Genomic DNA, 23,697 nt, shown 5'->3' on the forward strand with positions numbered 1-23,697 from the left:
CCCCAATGAGCATTTCGCTGTCTATTATATTTCTATAATAGTGCATCCTTCTCATGGGCATTTCACAATTTTTAACTTTTCAGTGTGAGTTAAATCTCTTTTTTGGCCCATTTTACCTGTAAAAAAAAAAAAAACCTGCTTAATAATTATGCACATCTGAATATAAGGCGTTTTTCACTTCCAGACCTGGTTAACAATAATATATCACTTATAAATGATTATATATAGATAGATGTGGTTTGGAATTGGTAAAATGTGCTTGGAAAAAAAGACCAGAATATTGACTTATGCATTCACTGTAACTGTACTATGGTATTTTGGTGGAAGACTATGGTACAAACTTTTTACATTTTTGTAAGGACAATAAATCAGCAAACTGTTGGACCTGGAGCCGAGGGACTTGATATCTGGTAACAGACAAAATGAGAAATCATATACATTTGAAATAGCAAATCCCAATTCAAATAACATTGGACCTCCATAAACAGTAATATGTTTGTATTTGTTTCCACGCTAAAAGCTAGGCTAGGCAGAAAGCATTTTAGCACGTCAATATTTTTCATAGACTGGTATGGCAAACGCTAATATTTTTGAGAATCATATTTGACAGAGATTATTAAAGAAAAATCACATGTGAAGCATTGTGCATTGTAGCTCTTTTGTATATTTTATTTTAGTTTAACACATAAATGACTCTGTTACTCTGATCTGTTACTCAAGTAAATGACAATATGGATATGTAATGGATATCTAGACATAATCCCTATATTTGAGGGACATAATTTTTCTACATTGTGGCCTTCAATCAATATTTTTGTATATTTATACTGTACATGTTTTATATATTCTTATGATATACAAGATGTTAAGCTCTTGACGTTTCCAGGCCTCATTTAAATTCTACACTTTCAATCCATCTCTGCCTTTTTAAACACTCAAACACACACACATATTCACTCCTCCAAAACCAAAGACGAACACATACAAGTTATGATAACAAAGTGGACACATCCAACACCTTGTGGACAAATGTAAAGATACTGAAACAGTCTTCAAAAAAACGTTACCATAAAGTTTCACATATTACGCTCATGGGATGTTCCTCTCCTTTTATACAATCTTTTTCATAACTTCATTTGGTTGATTTGTTTTAGAAGACCAACAAAACCCTTAATAGCCTATTTCTCACCTCTGTGCTCTGCTAAGATTAGCAGCTTTACATACAGCTTGCCTCTAATGTTCCATGCTATTATGCAGTATCTTTTAATTGCAGTAGTTCTGATGAAGGAATGGGAACAATAATGGAATGAAGGATGATGAAACTTTTTCAGAACTGGACCCAGTTCCCAGAAGAGGGTTCTTGGTGAGATGCTGGAGGAGGAACAGAGCTGAAAGAGAAAGAAAGAAAGAAATGTTGAAAAAAAAAAAATAATAATAATACCAGCTTTTACATACTTATACACACTAACACATGTAGTAGTTTAAGGCCAGTTTAATGAAAATATTTAGGGCCAGATTTACTAAATGGCAAATTAGACCATAATCCCATAAAAGCGCAGATGAGAGTGGAAAGTTCTGTGGGTGATCTACTAACAAAGTGCAAATTAAAGAATACAGACGCATCCAGGTCATTTCCATGATGACCAACATAAGCAATCTACCAAGAGCAGTGCAAAACTAGCGTAGGGTCGCAAACAAGCAGAGCACATGATAATCAGGTGCACGGCCCATTGGCTGAACGTCTGACGCATATGGAACACAAAATGGGAAACACTTTTAAAGTCATCATCCGATTGGTTTAATTCTCCAGGATTCAACCAATCGGATGCAACCAAAATGTTAGCAAACATCCACAAAATACATGCCATACCTACGTTATCCGATACACTGCATCACGAACAGTTTGTAATGATCCATTTTGTGAGTTATATTTGCTGCACGAGCTTCTCCTGTATTGTTTATGCCTCAGTGTATTGGAATTGCGAGCTTGGGGGCGGGGAGCACAAGCTCATTTGCATTTAAAGGTACACACACCAAATCAGCACATTTTTTCTCCCACCCAAAAATAGGCAGTTAAAACATGATATAATAAAAAAAAAAATCCATGGGGTATTTTGAGCTGAAACTTCACAGACACCTGAGATTTATATTACTTGTTATTTATTATTATCTTGTAAAAGGGGGCATAATAGGTCACCTTTAAAAAAAAGAAAAAAAAAAGCGGACTGGAAAAGGACACATTCAGATAACGTCTTCTTTTGTCATTCCAAATTAATGAACATGAGTGGAGAAAGTTCTTTCCCTTCTCCGAGTCGCTCTCTGTTCTCTGCGATGCCTCCTCCTACAGCAACTATCGCAGCATGTCAAGCACAAAATGGGTTAAGACATAGGCACGTTTGGGGGGGGGTCGAGCACCCACAAAAAATGTGAGATATTTTCCATTCATTTAAATCAATTCAGAAACCTCTCTGATTGGTGGATCTCACATCAGGTCCCGGGGGGTCGTAATACTCACAACTCTACCAGTATATTCAGCATTACAACATAACCTGATGCAAAAACTTGTGCTTTCTGTATTTGCACAATGATAATTGCATTTTAAGTAGCATAATTAACTTCAAAATCACCAGGTATATTAGCGAGAGAGAGCGACTCGTGAAAACACTCAGGAAAGAATATGTGTTTGGTTGGTAATATCTGCAGTCCATGTAATTCTCTTCACGAGACACAAATAACTTTTGTGTAATGAATTCATTAAGCGCACCATCGCACGGAGAAAAAGACAGTACGCCTGAAAAACTAACACCAAGAGTAATTAATTATTAAGTAATGAGCATGTTAAAATGTTTTAAGGGGCATGTTTATGTGCTTAGCCTAGTTATCATTTGAAACAGAAAAAGGTGAATAAAGATGTGTTTATTTGGTTGGTTATGTATTTGCACTTTAAAGTTTCCACAAAAAAACAAAGACGTACGTGCGTTTCTCGTCGTGTTTTGGGGGTGGGAGTATGAAGTGTTGGCACCCACAGGCAGAAACATAAATCAGCGCCTATGGTTTAAGACATGCTTTTTTGGGCGTTAAATAATGCAAATACCAGTTAATTGACTATCACAAACCTTAGTAAATCACGTTGCATTATTTATTTAAATACTCTACTCTGATAAATAGTGTCTTTAGTAAATCCATTGTTTAATGCCAAAAGAGGGATTGTTCTGGTGCAAGCTGTTAGTAAATCTGGCCCTTAGTGATTAGTAATAATATCTGAGTACAGGAACTTATTCAATGGTCAAGAATCATGTTACCTTGCAGAGCTGGAGAAATCACCCCATAGGTCAGAGCTGGGGTTTGACTGAACCACTGTATTAGAGTTACTGCTGTCCAGTTCTAATAAACATCCTAAGAGTAGGGGGAAAACCGGGAGATGAAGAAAAAAAAAAAAAAAAAAAAAAAGAGAGAGAAAAACAAAGGTTATCAAGATATCTGTAAAATGTATTTGTGTGTTTGTCTGTATATGTCTGTGCATTTAGAGTGGGTGAGATATTAATAAAAATGAATTGTCAGACTCAGAATTCATATTTTACATAATTCATATATGGTTACGACACTGATGACGATGTAAATTGAAAAGCTATCTTTGGATTTGGCCTCTAAATAAAGTTTTTTTTTTATATATATTTATGTGTGTGAGCTCCTCTCCTTGTTGAACTCAGTATCTATATATTACATATATACCTAATCCATGGCATCAAAGAAAAGAGGAGGCATAAATTTGTTCATATATACGCAGTAATGAGGTCAAATGATGTACCTATTTGTGCTCCTCCTGACGGCTGTTCTGTGTTATGATTGGACGGAGGAGGAGGTGCTATCTTTCCCCCTGGAGGTGGAGGGAGGAGCCCAAAGCCTCCTGAGCTCTGAGGGCGGGGTTTGTCTCTCTTTTTCCCTTGCTAAATACAAAGAAACATTTCTCTAATTTCACACAAACTCTCAGTTTATTTACAATATGTGAAAATGAAAAATCACTGTATATTCTTCTGAACATGTAGTGATGCAACACTATAGAGAAAAAAATCCAATTAAAAAAAGCAGTTTTCAGCTGTTTTACCCCGATATTCAGTGTGATGGTCTGTCCCTCTTTAAAGCCTAGATCCAGTTTGGGTCCTGAGTCTGCAGTCTGAGAACTTTTGCTGAGTTCATTCTCCTGTTTAACCCACCTTACAGAAAGAAAATATTTTAAAAAGAAAATCAAAAACTGTACATGCTAAAATAGCTTATTATGCCCAAAGGGAATTAACTAAAAGCATCAAATGGCATCCAAGGTGTCACTGCAAATACAAAAGCATGACGTCCACATGATTTTTAATAGAAACTCACTTGAAATGATCCTGCAAGGCGACATTGAAGTCAAAAGAATCACCTCTGTCTCCGAATCCAACGCCAATGAACGCACTCCGACCTAAATTGCAGGCAGCAAGGATAATGCATATCTAAACTGTAGTATAGAAGTGAAGTATTGCCTATTTCCCAGTATGACAGGGTATGTAATGTAAGATGATACACTAACCATTGTCATCCTGTATTCGGAGAACAAAATAGCGACTAGAATCGCTGACAGTCTCCAAGGCAATGCCAGGGTATTCCGTAATTGGCGCTTGAGCAAACAGCTCACCTGAAGACAATAATAAAAGAAGGACATCTAGAAGCTGCACAAATGTCCCTGAAAGTCATCCAATCAAACATTCATTTTTGATTTTTTTTTCTCTTCTTTTTGTATCAGTATGCCGATTTCTAACCTGAGACTTTGTCCTCCAGTTTGATATAAGCCACTTTCCCCTTTGCTGTTATGCGCAAACGGCCTGTCCAATCAGGAGCGTCCAGCTTCCAGTCAGCAGCCCTGCCATTATCACAGCAAAAATGTCATTTCAGGTCTATCAAATTGTGTATTTTTGACGCTCTAGATAGGATTTTCTATGGAGACAGCTTTAGGGGGAGTTTAAAGGGATAGTTCACCCAAAAATGAAAATTCTGTCATCTTTTACTCATCCTCATGTCGTTCCAAACCCATAAGAATTTGCGCTAGTACAAACCTCATTGGTTCTCGTGTATCACCCCTGAATGTTTGAGCTTCCTTGTTTACCATGTGTGATGTGCTCTGTGTATCATTGTTTAGATGTAAATAAAAGCCTAAATTAAATCTGTTCATTATATAAAGCTATTGCATCCCTTCACAAGACTTGGATTAAATCGTTCGATCCATATGGATTAGTTTTACAACGCCTTTATGCCTTTTTTTGGGTCTTCTAAATTTTGGTAATTGTGTTAAAGATTAAGTCTTATGGGTTTGGAACGACATGAGGGTGAGTAAATGATGATAGAATTTTCATTTTAGGTCCCTTTAACTACAAAAATAAAACAATTTATTTTCTGTTATAGTCTAACATACGGATACATTACAGTAATGAGCAGCACTGGAGAAAAAGTGATTGTCACAAAAATAATGTCACAATGCAAAGTCAGTATGAAAAGAATATTCTCCCTACCTGTTTTCTAAATGCATGTTATAGATCTCATTATTTCAATAATCCATTACACACGGATGTACTTCACAATATGGAAGAAAGATCTGCCGCTACTTCAGTTTCATCGAGATTTTAATGGTCCCAAAAAAGTCTTCATTTTTATGCAATTTTTTATTTTTTATGAGGTCCAAATATGACAGGAATCATGCGATTCACACAAATAGCAGCTCTTTGGGTTCCATCTTTTTAGTTTAGTGGGAAAGAAGATGTTTAACAGTTTATGGCGAATCCAGATGTATTGCAATTTCCAGAACTATTACAACAAGACTCTAAGCTCCTAATGAGGGAATACAACTGGGATTTTAGAGGAGAAATGTGTGTCACTGAAGCATCACATTCTCTGTGGGCAAGAGCTTTTAGGACTAATTATAAACTGGACCACATATACGCCGAAAACACAACTCACATTAATACCATATTATTATAACCATGATAATAATACAAATGACAGATGTCCTAGGCTATATACTTAAAATGGCAAATTACCTGGAAATAATTCTTAATTGTAAAGACATTTTTAAGTTGTTTACTCTTGACCAATTCCTATTAAGATTGAGTCGTGAGCTAGTCGTCAAACAGACCAAGCATCTGACATCACAAGATGTTTTTCCTTCTATCAGCAGAACTGTAAGATGAATGTCTCTGCGACATAGCAGTACACAGAATAATAATTAAATGCGATAAATATATAATTTATTATCAAATGTCGTTCGTAATAGAAGTATGGTGCTGATACAGCCAAGACAAAAACGTATTACAACATTATTTACAGAACAAACACCTGCCATGGGCTCAGGCCCGCACATCCTTTAATTCACCTGTATCCGCGATTCGACGCCCTCGGTGGGATGCGGTAAACATTGACATCTGGTTTTACGCACAGAATCGACTCATATTCCCCCTCGGACGCCATCTTGAACTGATTTCAATGAATGCGAGTAATATTTCTGTCTTCATCCAATTTGTTATTGCGGGCCAGCCGCTTCTACAGGCATCGGAGCGTCAGTGACGTCAGTGATGCCTCAGGCTCGAGCTTGAGAATCACGCATCACGCGCCATCGGATCTGAGAACGGTTGGATCGACTCATTGTTATGGAACTCGGGCTCAGTGCATCCGCAACCATGATGTTGGGATTAGCGAATTTGACATCGCCTGTTCGCATCCCAAGAAACCAAGTGGCACATTTAACAAACCCTTTAAATTAATTATTTGTATATTATTTTGTTTATTGAGATTTTTTGAAAGGACTTTCATGCAGCAACAACAACAACAAAAAATGTAGGGTTTGTTTACCCTTGTGGGCTTCAATGTAAACCACATAGCCACGCCCGTTTCAATGTAAACCACATAGCCACGCCCACTCATCAGTAATCACTAACTAGCGTGACCGCACGCAATGCAAACCGCCACTCCCACCTCATTAATATTCAGTAGGGAGGCTACGTTCGTTTTTTGACAGGTAGCCGTAAACGGAAGCGGAAATTTCCGCTTCTGGAAAAGCCTCTCATCACCTCTCCTGTCCATTCTTCTCCCAAAAGGTTGGTGTATTACAATATAAATATATATTTATTGTATCCATCCATCAATCAATCAGAATTTTTGTCGCCGAGCTGACCTAAGAAGCGATGCTATATGTAAATTATTAAGACGCAGTGAATGATCATGCGTTATTATCCTCCTGTTTTTTAAGGCGATGGCTCTCCATTCACCAAAACTAATATTAGCTTTTGCAGGTGTCAGATTACAGTCAGGGCACGATCAGATCTGTATGATGTGACAGTCTCGCAGTTTATTGTATATGACAGCGATCTAGTTCGTGTCATGTCTGTTATAGTGATTGTCATAATATGATGCTTTCTTTCATGCACACATTACGTTAGTGGTGTTTGGTGTCTGCAGCATTGATAAGATGTTTATCTGCCCTACTGCTAAATAGACCAGCCATTATTTGGATCACATAGCATTTGGCAAATATTCTCAGTACAGATTGGATTTGCTGCTGAAAATAGCATAAAATCAAGCATTATCTTGATAGCAGGATAATGCTGTTTGAAAGGATGTTGGCTGTTGATGTTACTCTTATAAATAAATAAACAGTCTAGAGCTATTACAAATGAATAATGCTCTTCTATATACCAGAGAGTAGCATATAAATAAAAGAATCTGTATTTTTCTACTAACTTTGACAGAATGTTTATTTTTGGTCGAACTATTTCATCAAAACAGCAGAGTTACAGAGTCTGTCCTCATATTTATGGTGTATAGGCCACAAAGTCACCATAGGGAAAGGCTCATGGACTGAAGTGCCTGTCAGCGATTGAGAAATTCAGTCAAAAGCCATTCCTATATCCTTTACTTAGCAGGTAAGTGGAGCAAAATAAATAAATGACACTCAATATCCTTTTAATTTTATTTGCATGTGTGATATTGGTGATAAACTATTCATAATAGCAGATGTATACCATAAGCTCTGATTAGGGTTAATTTAGTTACTAAAACTAAAACTTGAAATAAAATAAAATAAAAAAACGAATAAATAATATTTTTATTTATTAAAATAGAAAAACTTAAACATATTTTATTTTAGCTAATTGCCAAGGCAGCATTTCTCATTTTCATTTAGTTTAATTTTATTGAAAGGGGGGGTATCACACAGTTTCTGCCAATCTCATATTAATCTTGAGTACCTATAGAGTAGTATAGCATCCTTCATATCGCCGAAAAGTCTTTAGTTTTATCATATTTATAAAAGATACATACGCTGTACCGAGTTTTTCCAAAAACAGCCGAGCGCCTGGAGGCGTGCCGTGTGAGCGGAGATAGAGTGACGAGCTGTCACGAGCACGCGCAGCTTTTGTGTAGAGATCAGCTGCAAGCTATCAATGGTCAGCTAAATTTAAACACCATCGCATTATCCATGGATAACTTTTGAATCACTATAATGAATATAGCGTATAGTGAATGATGAATAATGAATTTATGAATTCTCTACGTTTGTATTGTTTACATTATATGCACTTAGACGCCTATTGCCAACAAAACAGACATTTGAAGCAGTTTTACTCACCACCTGCAGTTCTGACTCATGACCGGGATCATTACCGCTGTAACCGCTCCATCTTTCAGTTTCAAACGATCTGTAAATCCAGCATAGAACTGCGCCTTGTTTATAAAACCATTAGCACCAACCCTGAGAAAAACACGAGATATTCTCCATTCATTTTAACCAATAAAAAAGTGATTGAAACTATCAGTTTCTATGGTTATTTTAATAATAAATATCGAGAGCGCATCAAGGTAATGCTTGAGCACAAATCTCTCAGCTCCACTGGGTTATCTTTCCCTCACAACCAAAAACACACTTCTTTGGTGACATTGTTGATTTCGTGGTCTAAAAACAAAGTGACAAATCTTTCTCGAGCAAGTCCTGTGCAGCGCTGCTGATGACTTCCGTAAAGCCGAACGAAGCGTGCTCTTGCTCTCTCACTCTGGTCGACGTGTACACGCGCGCTCTTCCGGGAGAAGTCCCCGTACAAGGAATTCCGACCCCGTTAACATCACACAGGCCCATACTCGAAAAAAAGACCCCGAAGTTTGTGAGGATTTGGAAGAGTATTTTTGGCACAGAAATACTCCGTCATGTCCAACTCGTGTTTTGAAACTTTGGCCATTTTTAGCAACTCTTTAACAGTGTAAATAAGTCAGAATGCACGAAATAGCATTATACCCCCCCTTGAATAACTAAAACTAAAATAAAAATGAATAACTATTTTAAAAAATGGAAAAAATATATAAAAAAACAGCAACAAAATTACTAAAGCATTAACTAAAATTGAAAATGAAAACGGAAAATATACACCAATTCAAAATATTAATAAAAACTATAATATTGCCTCAATAAAACTAAAATAACACTGGCTCTGATATATAACTTCTATTATAAATAGACTTATAAACAATAGTGCCTGATGCTATATTATAAAGGCTCTGTTTCCTAATTATCAAAGTTATCAAATAAGGATTATGATATAAAAGAAGCCATTTTGATCCATGTACTGTATTTGCAATGATTAACAATGATCAGCCTATTAAGATCATATTTGTTGTACAATATGTATTTTACATTTTTTTAAAAATCTTAAAAAGGTCTAGGACAAAACCACCATCATGACCCACTCAATGCTGCGACGCCAACTGAAGAACCTTGTTCAGAACTTCTCTGAGGCAGAGGTCAAGGTGAGTTTTTCCTCTCGCTCTATTGTCAACCCGATTTAAGTCTTCAAGGTGAGAATTTGTCTATATCAACTATAGATATCACCTATAGTTCATTTGAAGGTCATTGCATTGTGGGATACAATTTTTATACTACACATGTTTTAATACTAAGATTTAGTCTACCATCCACAATCATACCATCTACAATCATATTCTATTCATATTCTGTTATAAAATTTGCATGAATGGTAGTATCTTTGGTATCCAGTGCAGATTAACTTGCTTTGTTGCGACAGGAAATGCTGAGTTATTGTTTAGTGTTTTACATATTGGATCTGTTTCGTAGGTTCGGGAAGCGACCTCTAATGACCCCTGGGGGCCATCGAGCTCCCAGATGGCCGACATCTCAGACCTGACCTACAATGTTGTGGCATGTAACGAGATTTTGGCCATGCTCTGGAAGCGCCTCAATGATGACAAGAATTGGAGGCACGTGTACAAGGTGAGTGAAGGAGAGAAGAACAGTCACCAGGTTTAAGGAACCAGATTCTGAGCTTGCTTGTCTGCACAGACTGATTGAATATTTATAGCAAGTGATCGTTTTTGTGACTCCATTGTGCACCCGATCATGTTACCCGATCGGTGGCTGGGTTTTTTTCTGTCAGCAGGATTGTTGCTGCTGCCGCTGCAGTGTTTGATTATGTGGAGGCAGGATTTTCCATTCAGCTTCACTGCCATGATGTTTCTTCCTCTGATGTTTACTTACGGCTTTTGTTTTATTATTGAGAGAGTGAGAGACACAGAGAGCTGTAGAAAAAAAGATTGAATTACACTTTATTTATATTTAGTGGTGCTAGTGAAACATCATATAGAATAGGGGTGTGCGATATAACGATTTTTGATCGTGGACGATTAAACTGTCTCCACGATCTGCTTATGAAGAAATATCGTAGTATCGTGCTACAGTGCTTTATATCAGTTGCAGTTCCAGCTCCTCCGTCTCAGCATACTGTTCAACGTGACGTACATTCACGTCACATTTTAACGCAGCGGTAGAGTAATATTCGCGGGACACTTCAATCCACAAAGCGCCTGATTACTTATCTTTAGAGTCCGATTGCTCTAATACTGTCAAATACGCACAAAGTTTACATAAACACAGTTGTTTATGTCTAAAGTGAAAGTAAACATTTGAGAGAAAATTGAATGCGTGGCTGTATATTAGATATACGTGCAGGTCTTTAAAGTGACAGAGCAGCCTAATATTAACCATGCGGTCGCTTGTTCTTAAAGGGATAGTTCACTGTAATGTTGTTTCAAACTGTATTAATTTCTTTCTTGTGTAGAACACAAAATAAAATATTTTGGAGAATGTGGGTTAGCCGGACAGTTGCTGGTCTCTATTGACTACCATGGTAGGAAAAACATAGTCACTGTGAACCAGCAACTGTCTGGTCACATTCTTCAAAATAACTTTTTGCTCTTGACTGAGAACTTTAATACATTAGCTTTATTAAGAATCAATGTATAATTTATACAGTGAAGTCTACTGTTATATTTTTATATTTGTTCATTTAATTTTTTACTTGAATGCTACCTTTAAATACATCTACTGTAGCTGAAAAAATAAATAATTTTATTCATTTCATTTGTATAATGTGTAGCCTATGTTTTTCTTCTTTTTTAATAACAAAGATACAATTAATAACAAATAATAACAGATAACATAAAAAATAATGACAAAGATTTTTATCTTCGCCACTTTGGCCTAAATGTCTGCCATTTTTAATTTTATTTTATATTTTGTTATTTTGTAAGGCTTTGTTTTTAAAATAGGGAAATCGTGAATCGTGATTTTCCTGAAAAAAATCATGATATGATATTTTTGCCATATCGCCCACCCCTAATATAGAATTACATTTTATAGGGGGCCAAAACACCCATCATAGGAAAAAAATGTGTCTTCAGCCTAGATTTAAATATGGCCAGTGTGGAAGAAGATCTAACAAAAAACAAAAGTGCATTCCACAACATGGGGGTTGCAACTACAAATGGCCGATCACACTTGGCTTACGGGAAGGAGGAATAGAAAAAAGTAACTGATTTGATGAATGAAGAGACCTAGTTACAGAATGAAGTTGAAGAAGATTAGCAATGAATTGTGGGGCTAGACCATGCAAGGCTTTAATAACATACAGCAGATTCTTAAATTTAACTCCATAGGTAACTGGTAGCCAATGTGTACACTTTAATTCTGAAAGCCTAGAGGAAGCATATACAAAGAAAAAAGCAGAGGACCCAAAATGGAGCCTTGTGGGATGCCACATGTAATCAGTGTTGAAGATGAGAAGAGATTATCAATATTGATAGAAAAAGTGCTTTCATTAAGATATGGGGAAAACCAACTTTACACAACCCCCTGGATACCATTCAGCAAGGATGCATTAAATTGATCAAAAGTCACAGTAAAGACTTTCACATTGTTAAAAAATGTATATTCCATATAAATGCTTTTCTTTTGAACTTTATATTTATCAAAGAATCCTGGAAATAAATGTATCACTGTTTCTACAAACATAATTAACAGTTTTCAGCATTAATAATAAGAAGAAATGATTCTTAAACAGCAAATCAGCATATTAGAATGATTTCTGAAGGGTCATGTGGCACTGAAGACTGGAGTAATGGCTAAAATTCAGCTTTGCCATTATAGGAATAAATTACATTTGAAAATATATTAAAATAAAAAAAAGTTATTTTAAAGTGTAGAAATATTTCAAAATATTACTGATTTTACTGTATTTTTGATCAAATAAATGCATCCTTGGTGAGCATAAGAGACTTCTCTCCAAAACATGTACGGACCACAAACTTTCTCCTTTTTTCCTTCAACAGTCTTTAACCCTTCTTGAATATCTATTGAAAAACGGGCTCTGACCGCATCCCTCAGCAGTGTGTGGAGAACATTCACATTATCAAAATCCTAACAGAATACCGCTTCACAGACAAGGATGGAAAGGACCAGGTACTGCAAAATATTTGATTCTTTTACACTCTTCTACACTCATTACATTAATAATAGAGTATAAAGGTCTGAAAGCTTGCCACTAATGGATTTGCTCTTTGTAGGGGGTGAATGTGAGAGAAAAGGCTAAGATAGTGATGGTGCTGATTGAGGATGAGGACAAAAGGAAAGAGGAGAGAGATTTTGCAATGAAGACAAAAGACAAGTTGGCAAAGGCTCCCAATGGTAAGACTCATCGACCCATGAACACTACAGTACACACAGCAGACATGAAGCGTTTGTTTACAACTGAACTCTTGTTACACATCTGATGTCTTGCATAAAGGAGCTTTAGATCCTCACTGTGAAAGTTCACATCATATTAAATGATGTCAGTATCCGTATTACACATATTATATATTAAATATGTTTAAGGGACAGTGCCATGATTTACTAATTTGCATTCATCCATGAAACAAAAAAAGAGATTTTGCTGAATGTCAAGGTGGCTCCTTATAATATAAGTGGGTAGAAATTTAGAAACTTGTGAGGTGGAAACCTCCAAAAAGGACATAAGAAGCACTGTAAAAGTTGCACATACAACTTGTATTCACCATACTGTAACATGTTTAGTTTCATTGTGATTTGGTTCTGTTTTCCCTGTTCTGTTTTGCCTGTGTTCCCTAGTTAGTTTCCTTGGTTTTTAATTAGTTCTACACACCTGTTCTGTTTTATCTTCTTGATACATACTCGTCCCATGTATTTAAAGGGTTAGTTCACCCAAAAATGAAATTTCTGTTATTAATCACTCACCCTCATGTCATTCCACACCCGTAAGACCTTCGTTCATCTTCGAAACACAAATTAAGATATTTTTCATGAAATCCATTGGCTCAGTGAGGCCTGCATTGCCAGCAAGACAATTAACACTTTGAATGCCCAGAAAGCTACTAAAGACATATTTAAAACAGTTCATGTGACTACAGTGGTTCAACCTTAATGTTATGAAGCGACGAGAATACTTTTTGTGTGGCAAAAAAACAAAATAAGGACTTTATGACAATATCTAGTGATGGGCGATTTCAAAACACTGCAAAACACTACTTTTGTTTCGAATTAGGGATTCGGAGTGCCAAAGTCACGTGAATCACTGAAACAAAACAAAGGATTTGTAAAGCTTTGAAGCTTCATGAAGCAGTGTTTTTGGGGGTTTTTTGGCGCACAAAAAGTATTCTCGTCATTTTTGGGTGAACTAACCCTTTAATTTCGCACCCCTAACTTTAAAATGGTTGTGTCTTCTTGATCTTTTTTTTTTTTCTTTTTTCATTTTTATCTGTTTAACTCTCATGTTTTTTATGTCAGCGTCCTCTGCTACAGGACCAGAAAAAGAAAAGCCAGAGATCCCCCCGTATACAGGGCTGCCCTCCCTGGACAACATCCCATCAGTGGCTGACCTGACCGCCGCCATGGCCAAGAAGAAAGAGGAGCAGAAACGTCTGGAGGCCGAGAGGAAAGAGGCAGAGAGAAGGGTGAGACAGACTGACCAATTACTCAGAGAAACTTTATTACAGTAATACTGAGTGAGATCACAGAATAATAATCAGACTGTCTAAACTGACATGATGGAAATTTGTGGATTCAGGCAAAGGAAGGTGACACAGAGCCAGATCTTTGGGAAAAAGCAGCAACAGCAGCACCTCCGTCCAGCTCGGACCCCTGGGGAGCCCCATCCGACGCGTCCAACGAATCCGCCCCTGCTACCAACGACCCATGGGGGGCATCATCTGATGACGCAAAGAAATCCAGTCCAACTACCAATGATCCTTGGGGTGGATCTTCTGATGGGAAAAATGGATCTGCACCCACATCCAATGATCCATGGGGAGGATCTGCCAGTGACGAGAATGGTTCTCCACCTGCCTCCAGTGATCCTTGGGGAGGATCTACGAATGTTGAGAAAAGTTCTCCACCTGTTGCCAGCGACCCATGGGGCAACTCTGCTGGACTTTCAGAGGATAAAGCCCCGTCAACAAACGATCCATGGGGGGAAACGGCGAAAGACTCGTCAGTGACGTCAGATCCTTGGGGGGCACCGGCGGATAATGTACAGGATTCAGCGCCTGCAAACTCTGACCCCTGGGGGGCATCACCAGCCACGTCTGATCCATTTGGTGATGGTTCAAATGCAGCTAATGACCCTTGGGGCACAGCAGGTAAGAAAGTGACTGGATTGAAAAACAGGTACATCACACCTCATTGTCCACCAGGGCTCTGAATTCAGGATTGATGCGAGTGGAGCTGCTATATGAGGTTTTGCCAACAGTTTGAGGATCCACTCGAGTTATGAGGTTTAGTCACAAGCTCTTAGTATAAAGTTCAATTCAAGCCCTGGTATAAAGTATAGGCAAAAACTAAAAAATAACATTATTAACCGGTATTTTTTCAAACTGTTTTCAGAACGGTAATGTTACAGAAGGAACGCATGAACAGAAATGGTAAAATACTGATTCTACTCGGAGTGAACCGATTAATTTATTTATTTAGTCCGTTTTTAAGCCGTGTTGTCCACAAATATTCAGCTTTTTACTGTCCCACTGACAATTGCTTCAAAATTTACACTACAGTTCAAAGTTTGGGGTCAGCAAGATTCTTTTTTTTTTCCTTTTAAAAGTAATTAATACCTTTATTCAGCAAGGATGCATTAAATTGATTAAAAGTGACAGAAAAAAACGTAGATTTTTTTCAGATAATCCTGAAAAAAAGTGTCATGATTTCCACAAAAATATTAAAACATTGATAATAAAAAGAAATGTTTCTTGAGCACCAAATCAGCATATTAGAATGATTTCTAAAGGACCATGTGGCACAGAAGATTAAAAAGTTATCTTTGCCATTAAAAGAATAAATTACTTTTTATAATATATAAAAAATGGAAAACAGTTATTTTACCATGTAATATTTTTTCACAATATTACTGTTTTTACTGTATTTTTGATAAAATATTAATGGTGAGCATAAGATTTATTTCAAAAACATTATAGAATCTTACTGACCCCAAACTTTTGAACAGTAGTGTAAATGTAGATGACAGTATAAATGAACAACTATGAAGTTAATAGTGATGGTGTTGTTGTATGTCAGGTGGTTTACATGTTCCATTTGATTGTTTAAACTAACAAAAAAAATGTACTTTCAGAACATTATCAGTATGAGCTCACTTTTCCTAGCTAATCATTGTATTTCTTACTCTCAGTGTCTTCACCCCCCACTGCGAATGACCCCTGGGGTGCCCCATCAGCTCCGACTAATGCTATGACGACTGGTGACCCTTTCGGTGATGGAGGTAGTTCAGATCCCTGGGGAGGTTCTTCTGAGAATGGTACTAATGGAACAGCTTTCTTTTTCCATTTGTTTCTGCAGTCTCAAATCTTATTTTTCATGGTCAATTTTCAACTAGCCTTAACCTCAGACTCACTCATTAGTTCACAAACTTGCCGATGCATATTGCGCACAAAAATGGCGAGAGCTTTTTAAAAACTGCAAGCTCCCATCTAATCTAGTTGCTGAGATTTTACAAAGACTACCATTTTCATGTCATTGAATCTATTGGAGAGTTTGTTTGAGACATTTAGTAGAAAATAAACAAGATATTTCTATGTTTAATATTCCTCTCTTATAAGGGCTTTTCACACTGCGCTTAACCCCGGGTTATCGTCGTTCTAAACGCCTCTTTTAACCCAGGGTAAACAAACATTTCACACTTGTAATTTAGAAGTGTGGTTAGCAGCCAATAAAAATATTAATTTATTTTTTACAAATTGTACTGACCCCAAACTTTTGAAAAGTAGTGAATAAAATAAAAATACAGATACCAAGGGTAAGGATCATTTGAGCGCTTTTCCTGTGTTTCATTAGCACAAGAGAAGTTATTTTGCGTGAATTATTTTTTTCTATCAATAGGTGACACTGCTACAAAACCTGCTGATGAGACCAAAAAGCCAGCGTCCTTCCTGGGAGCAGGTGCTTCATTGGTGGACTTGGACTCTCTTATGTCAGTCAAGCCCAAACCGAAACAGCCCCCTCTCAGCGCCATCTCCACTCAAAAAGCCCCGGGTAAGGAGGGCTGAGAGAGAGAGACACTGACAATAAGAGCGACTGAGAAAGAGAGTATAGTTATCTGTTTATTTTTGAGTGTTTGTGACGCAATGTTTTACAAGCCTAGAGTTCATATAGTCATGTGGAACATAACCTGTACGTAGTTGATGTAGATCCCATCTCAACCTTCTTTATCCCTGCTTCTATATGCTATCCACTTCCCTTCTCCCTCCCTCCCTCCCTTCCCATCAACCCTTTTTGGTTTCAACTTTCATCCTTCCCAGGTGTTTTGCAAGCCACAGGTATTATCAGGCCATTGGGTGGCAGCATATCCAATGCAGGCGGTTCTGTTGCACAGCCTTCAAACTCAAATTATTTTGGTTTTAGTGCCATGACACCCTGTTCCAGTCGCCTCTCCCCTCTAAACACAGCCTTCGGAGTACCTGCCGCCCATATGGCATCTCCAACCCAGAATGCAAGCCTTTCAGCTTTGACGATGCCCAACATGGGTTTTTCTATGGCTAACCCTCACACGGCAACTAGAATGGTACAACCCAACAACCCTCTTATTGGTGAGTTATGTCCTGTGTCTCTCACAGGAACCGTTACCCCACAAGCTCCAGTTCTTCATCGACCTCCATTGGTTTGGGGCACTGGAACTGGGGCAGCTGGGAAAGGAAATAACATTTTTTGAGTTCTCCATCCGGCATCCATTCATCCCTAGCCCTCTCCTTCCCCCACCCTTTTCCATGATCCTAGTTGATTATGTGTGTGTATATAAGTGTGTGCAAATATTTAAATATTAATGAGCAACAATATACCGTAAGTCTTCTGTTTTGGGAAAAAAGCATGCATACCCCTGCCTTTCCAACATGATGGACTGACAGATTGAAGCAGGTGTTTTGTTTATTCACTTGTTGGATTTTTTCAGTATGTTTTAGATAACGTTCTTAAAGGTTTAAGGAAAACTGGCATATCTACTGGAATAACTGATCTGCCAGTGAGCAGATTTTGGATACACCACCATGCAAAAGTTTGGGGCCAGTAAGATTAATACTTTTATTCAGCAAGGACACAATACATTTATTAAAAATGACAGTAAACACATGTATAATGTTACAAAGTATTTTTAATTCAAATAAATGCTGTTCTTTGGAACTTGGGGACACGTTCACACAGCAACAGAATATGGTTGTCAGTCCTGTATTTGAGTCCTTAATACGGTTACGTTCACACACAGTGCGGTTATTTACGGGAGTGACAACCGCATTCTATAACCGAAATTACATCGGTAAATTTTCAGGACTCACAACCGCATTCTCGGAAAATTCGCGCTGTGTGAACGGAACAGGACTAGACAACTAGTTGTCTGTCACGTCATACAATGCAAGACAGCCACTATGCTAAGGGGTTTTGTCTGTGTGGTTTCATTTTTGGTAACCTACAGCGGGGGAGATATGAGCTGCGTGTCATCTGAACGTTTTACTTAGATCCAGTCACTATTCTCCACCGGAGCCGCTCCCATCTGTTTTGAGTTCTATGCGCGACTCAAATGTCATGCGCAAGACGCAAGTGCAACGGTTAAATGTGTCCGGCTAGCGCATGTTTACACTGAAGCTGCTGACGGTTAATGAAGATTTGATGGATGAACTCGTGGCTCAGTTGGACTCTGTCCTGTCAAAAGTGATTAGACTTTTCAGTTTTATGGACGTCGCCGTCTTTGTTAATACTTTGGTCACTGTCGCTATGGTTACTCTCGTTCAAAGACTATAGAATAACACAAGACGTGTCACTCGTATTGTTTTGAATGGGAGAAAGTGCAACGCGAATTATGGCGGAATAAGTCCCGCCTTCTAAATAAGAGCCAATCGCGGACTGTTAAAGTCATAACATCACTGCAGCGGCTAGGAGCTCCGGTTTCTATAGAAACAGTCAGACGCGCGCCTTCGAAATGAGGCACGAGACGCGCATTTAGGCCTGCGCATGCGTATTAGCTTGATCCAGCTTAAAAAATGCCGTTTTTTGTCATGATTCGAGCGTTTAGAAAAAAAATTATGAGACAGTTGTCAGATTTCATTGGTGATTACAGATATGAAATTTAATCGAAAGCTTGGCAAACAGCTTTGGAGAATTTGATGTTTCCCCGTTCAAAGAGATAGGAGCTCCACTTGCATGCCCGAGAGGCGTTTCAAAGATGGTCGCCGAGTGAAATGACTTGTCTTAAAGGGACTTTGCTCTCGTTGCACGTTCATACAGACAGTATTCGAGATGCTACTGTAAGTTTCCCTGTGAACAGGACATTTCGAGACTCGCACATGTAAGTAAATGCGGTTGTCAATCCCTGAAACTGACAGTGTGAACGTATTCATCAAAGAATCCTGAAAAATGTATCACTGTTTCCACACACACACACACACACACACACACAAAATATTAAGCAGCAATACTATTTTCTTAAGCACCAAATCAGCATATTAGAATGATTTCTGAAGGATCATGTGACACTGAAGACTGTAATAATGCTTTGCTGTCACAGGAATAAATTATATTTTTAAAATATATTAGAATAGAAACAGTTATTTTAAATTGTAATGATATTTCACATAATTGTTTTAACTGTATGTTTCAGCCTTGGTGAGCCTAAGAGACTTCTTTCAAAAACATTAAAAAAATCTTACTGACCCCAAACATATCGTTTTGAACTGTATGTGTCTGATAACGTGGCTGGATAAACATCCAGCTTGCTTTGAGGAGTAAAAAAATAAAAAATCAGATGTTTATTCCCAAACCTACCTGAATAACCAAGGAAGCCACTAAGTAGATATGCTTTGACGTTTATTTTTTTGTAACCAGCATTGAATATATTTGTTTTTTATTTGCAATTTTAGTTCCGTAAGCAGCATTCTGTATAACACACAGGATTATGCATATTGGAATATCCAGATGTGACTTGTGATTATTATGATGAGAGACATTCCAGTCATAAACATTTTTATGCTTTAGCTGGTTATGTCATGCAAAGAGGTGTGGGGTGTATATAACTTTGAGGGTCCTAATACTTTTTTTTTTTTTTTTTTTAAATACATTTTTAAGTATGTCATTTGGTTTGAAAATGATCTGTTTTTGGTCAAAACAAATCTTCTGAAGGCAAAACGCTGCAAGTGGCGATCATGCACAATGTTTGTTGGGAATTATTGTTTATTGAAGTAAGTTAACAGTATGAGAGGATTGAGAGAATAGAGGAAGAGAAAGATATAAAGAAGACTCATGTTCTTTATTTATTAAGATGCATCTTTATCACAGTTTGCTTTCTGTTGCAAAATTGATATTTATTTTTATTAGTGTATTTATTTATTTATATTCTGACTTTTCTTTTGGTCCTGATATTTATTCTGTCATTTATCTAAACGAAAAACTTGTTGGAAGATCAAAATCATTCTAATTAGATGAAATTCAAAAATGTATGAAGAAAGCATACTTTACATATTGGCTATAATTATAGGTTCAGTTACAGTTTTATTTTGTATTACAAATATATTTATTTATTCAACCAGCTATGGTAAACCTGTGGTGTTACCTGTGAAAGTGCACAATTTAAGAATAAAGTGACAAGATCATTGAAAAGTATATCCTTCATTCTAGTGACTTTATTATTTACGTTAAGGAATGTTTCAGGTTCGATACAACATTTGAATTGTCAGACGTTTTTATCCAATGTGCAAAAATAAAGAGAAGAACAAGGTCATACTTGATTGACTGCCAAGGCTTCAAAATTAGGAAAAACTATACAGTTTTCATACAGGAGCTAACATAACAGATTAAGTTGCATAGCTTGAATTTAGCTTTAAACTTTATTGGCAGCATGCTGTTGAAAATAATTTTGAAAATCTTAGGAAGAGCCAAGCTATTGCACTACTGTGTTTTAACCACCAGGGGGATCATGACTTTACTGGGATGTCAGACTCACCATCTCAGTATTCATGTAGAGGAGAAAAGGTTTCAGAAAAAACACAATTTCATTGTATGATTTTTCTAAGCAGTTTCAGCACAATTGTTGCAGGCCTTACATTATTGTGATATCATTTGGTACTGAACCTGCAACCATATTCCTAACCTTTAGGCTACTGCATTACTTACTGGTGAAAAAGAGAATTTTCTGGCACTGCTGTAGTTAAATGGCTTGGTTTTGGATGCAGTCCAGGACAATACAATGTAGTCTGAAAAGCTCCTAAGATTATAGAATAAACAAAATACATGTGCTTATCAGGACTTGTGAACATCTAAAGAGAATCGTTTAAATCAACAGTCTTACATGGAGATGAATGTAATGAATGTAACCTGGTTGTAGGCGAAGAGAGAGAGAGAGAGATTTAAATGGAGAAATAGAAAGGCAGAATCGAAGGAACAGATGGACTTGGGTGGATTAAGTGAAATCTGGGTGGGTTTGTCATAAACATTCACTCGATGTTGAGAATGAATAAAAGAAAAGACCGAGACAGTGAGATAATAAAAGTGAAACTGCAGAGACAGATGCACAGTGGCTGAGGAGGTGGGTTTTATTTCTTTTTTTTCTGCACTTGTGATCAACATTTGTGTGTTTATGAAATATACTGAAATACCAATCTGAACTTTTTTATGTGCGTGCATTTTGCCTTTCATTAAAAAAAAAAAAAAAATTATTTTAAATGTATTTAATTGTCTTTTGTTGGAATGGTATTGTTTGTTAATATTACCAGGTGCACTACATATATCCCTGCAAATATATCATGATTATGGTGATGTAATACTATTTATTCCTCATGTGATCATAAGTATTTAAATATATGTCTGTGTTGAATGTTTATTTAAAAAATTATTATTTACAATGATAAAATAATGTGAATAATAAATGGACATTTAATATTTTAAAATGAAAATGATTAAATATAGATACACAGATCTATATATTTCAGACTGATGAAGACTTCATAATACTTAATCTCTCTGGTCTATAGATGTAGGTGTCTTAGGAGGCTCTGGATGGACCAGGACAGACGGGTGTACCTTTTAGATTAACCAAGATCATGACGGATTACAAAGAAATGGATGATGGTGATTAAGATGTGGAATAAGTAAGAAATTCTCAGAAAATCTTAATCTCTCCAAGAAAGAGGCCAGGTGAGAGAGATGGGAAAAAACAAAGAGAAGAACAAGGTCATTTTTGATTGACTGCAAGACTTAAGACCTATTTCATCTCTGTGCTGAGCTAAAAAAAAAACATCTCTGAATATTCAAAAGATCAGAAGATCTATCAGATATATCAGAAGATTTTTCCTTTGACTTTGGGTGCTTTGAGGACATATTGGCCATATTTGTTGGTCGTGGATGAACGAAGGGAACATGTTTAACACTTTCTGAGCCATTTCTGCATTTCACCAGCTGTGAACAAACTACACTTTTATATGGAAACCTAAGGAAGCCATCGGCAAGTGTGTTTTCACTTCCTCACATCTGTCTAATTTCCTTTTCTCTGTCTTTAAATCCTCTGCTCATCATCTCACTTCCACTGACCTTTAATTCTGCATCTTCGGTTTCTATCTGTATCCTCCGCTCATGTAAACTCCTCCTCTCTGACTTTTGACATTGGCCTGCTGCTTCAATCATTTCTTCTAAGTTTAGTAATCTTACTTTCCCATACACAACTGCCCACATTTCGATCACTCTTTCCTTTCCATCGCCTCAATTCTAATTTCATCTGTGGGTGGATACACACACAAAGCTTCTTTCTTAGTGCCTGAATGTTGTCTTTTCTTTGTTATCTGCTGTATCAGGTCCCATCTGTATCATTCCGCCATGTTGGAGCATATGTCTCGCAGGAATCGATCTTTGCTGTCTCTCTCGCTGACCTCTCTGGCCCTAGCGCTGTCTGTGCTGGCCTTCTGCACCTCATATTGGTGCGAGGGCACACATAAAGTGGTCAAACCTCTCTGTCTGTCGCCTGTCAAAATGAAGAACTGCGGACAGAACAACAGTCAGCCGTACACAACTGGTAAGGATGCGGCTACTGGTAAACAATTTCAACCCAACTTCTACTTTAACTGTTGCATTACATTTTTAAGTAATCAAAGTGGTACCAATCTGATTCACATTTCTGAACACTTTGAATTTAATTGTTATTATTTAAATGCATAAAATCATTAAGAAATTATTGTAAAGATTGTAAAAAGTTAAACACATGTACCTGTCCTTTACTTATAGTCAATACTCAAAAATCTAAAATTATTCATACTTCTGACAACAAGAAAACAAGCCTTTCGTTCAGGAATCGGTCTACACTGGATGCGCTGTATGTGTTTGATTCAATAAAAACAACTGACGACTCATAAGAGTCATTTGTTCTGGAATCGTACTTACCTGTTCTCGTTGTATGGTTTGATTCACTAAAAAGAATCATCTCATTCATGAATCGGACTGCGCTGGTTGCACTCAAAGGATTGCGCTGATTCGCTAAAAGAACCTTAGATTCATTGAAAATAGATTCATTCAAAAGAAAATTCAATTAGTAGTGCAGGGTATTTTAGTGTAATATTGCATCCGCATTGGTGGAATTCACTTGCGAGAACCTCTAATTGAACTGAATGATGGTATTTGTTTAATGAAACTGGTTTCAAATAAGCTCCCAGTCCTAGTCATTGCATAAAACACTTGACTTGACTTAAACACAGTAAAAAAAAAAAAAGCCATAATCTCCTGAAATAACCTACTGCACTTTCAAACTGTAAAGATCAGAGATTTACAGGTCAGTACTTGCTGTAGTGTAATCT

At 37.1% G+C, this 23,697-nt stretch overlaps 2 protein-coding genes across 2 annotated transcripts; one reads left to right on the forward strand and one right to left on the reverse strand.

The window, feature by feature from the left end:
- Positions 1-641: 641 nt before the first annotated feature.
- On the reverse strand, positions 642-6,603 carry necap1 (NECAP endocytosis associated 1). The gene is made up of 8 exons (XM_051873774.1): positions 6,398-6,603; positions 4,794-4,894; positions 4,565-4,669; positions 4,375-4,456; positions 4,106-4,214; positions 3,809-3,947; positions 3,303-3,396; positions 642-1,388 (listed from the first exon to the last, which is right to left on the reverse strand). Exons 1-8 carry the CDS (start codon positions 6,490-6,492, stop codon positions 1,328-1,330), a joined length of 786 nt encoding a protein of 261 aa, XP_051729734.1. The 5' UTR covers positions 6,493-6,603; the 3' UTR covers positions 642-1,327.
- Positions 6,604-7,005: 402 nt separating this feature from the next.
- epn1b (epsin 1b) lies at positions 7,006-22,356 on the forward strand. The gene is given in 12 exon segments (XM_051873498.1): positions 7,006-7,118; positions 7,846-7,943; positions 9,727-9,816; positions 10,142-10,297; positions 12,691-12,717; positions 12,719-12,820; positions 12,925-13,045; positions 14,162-14,328; positions 14,442-15,012; positions 16,053-16,178; positions 16,760-16,912; positions 21,889-22,356. Coding segments are annotated over 10 exon segments (1,548 nt in total). The 5' UTR covers positions 7,006-7,118; positions 7,846-7,943; positions 9,727-9,747; the 3' UTR covers positions 21,945-22,356.
- The last annotated feature ends 1,341 nt before the right edge of the window (positions 22,357-23,697 follow it).

The sequence above is a fragment of the Ctenopharyngodon idella genome, chromosome 19, assembly GCF_019924925.1.
Source record: "Ctenopharyngodon idella isolate HZGC_01 chromosome 19, HZGC01, whole genome shotgun sequence".
In the NCBI taxonomy this organism is placed as follows: Eukaryota; Metazoa; Chordata; class Actinopteri; order Cypriniformes; family Xenocyprididae; genus Ctenopharyngodon; species Ctenopharyngodon idella.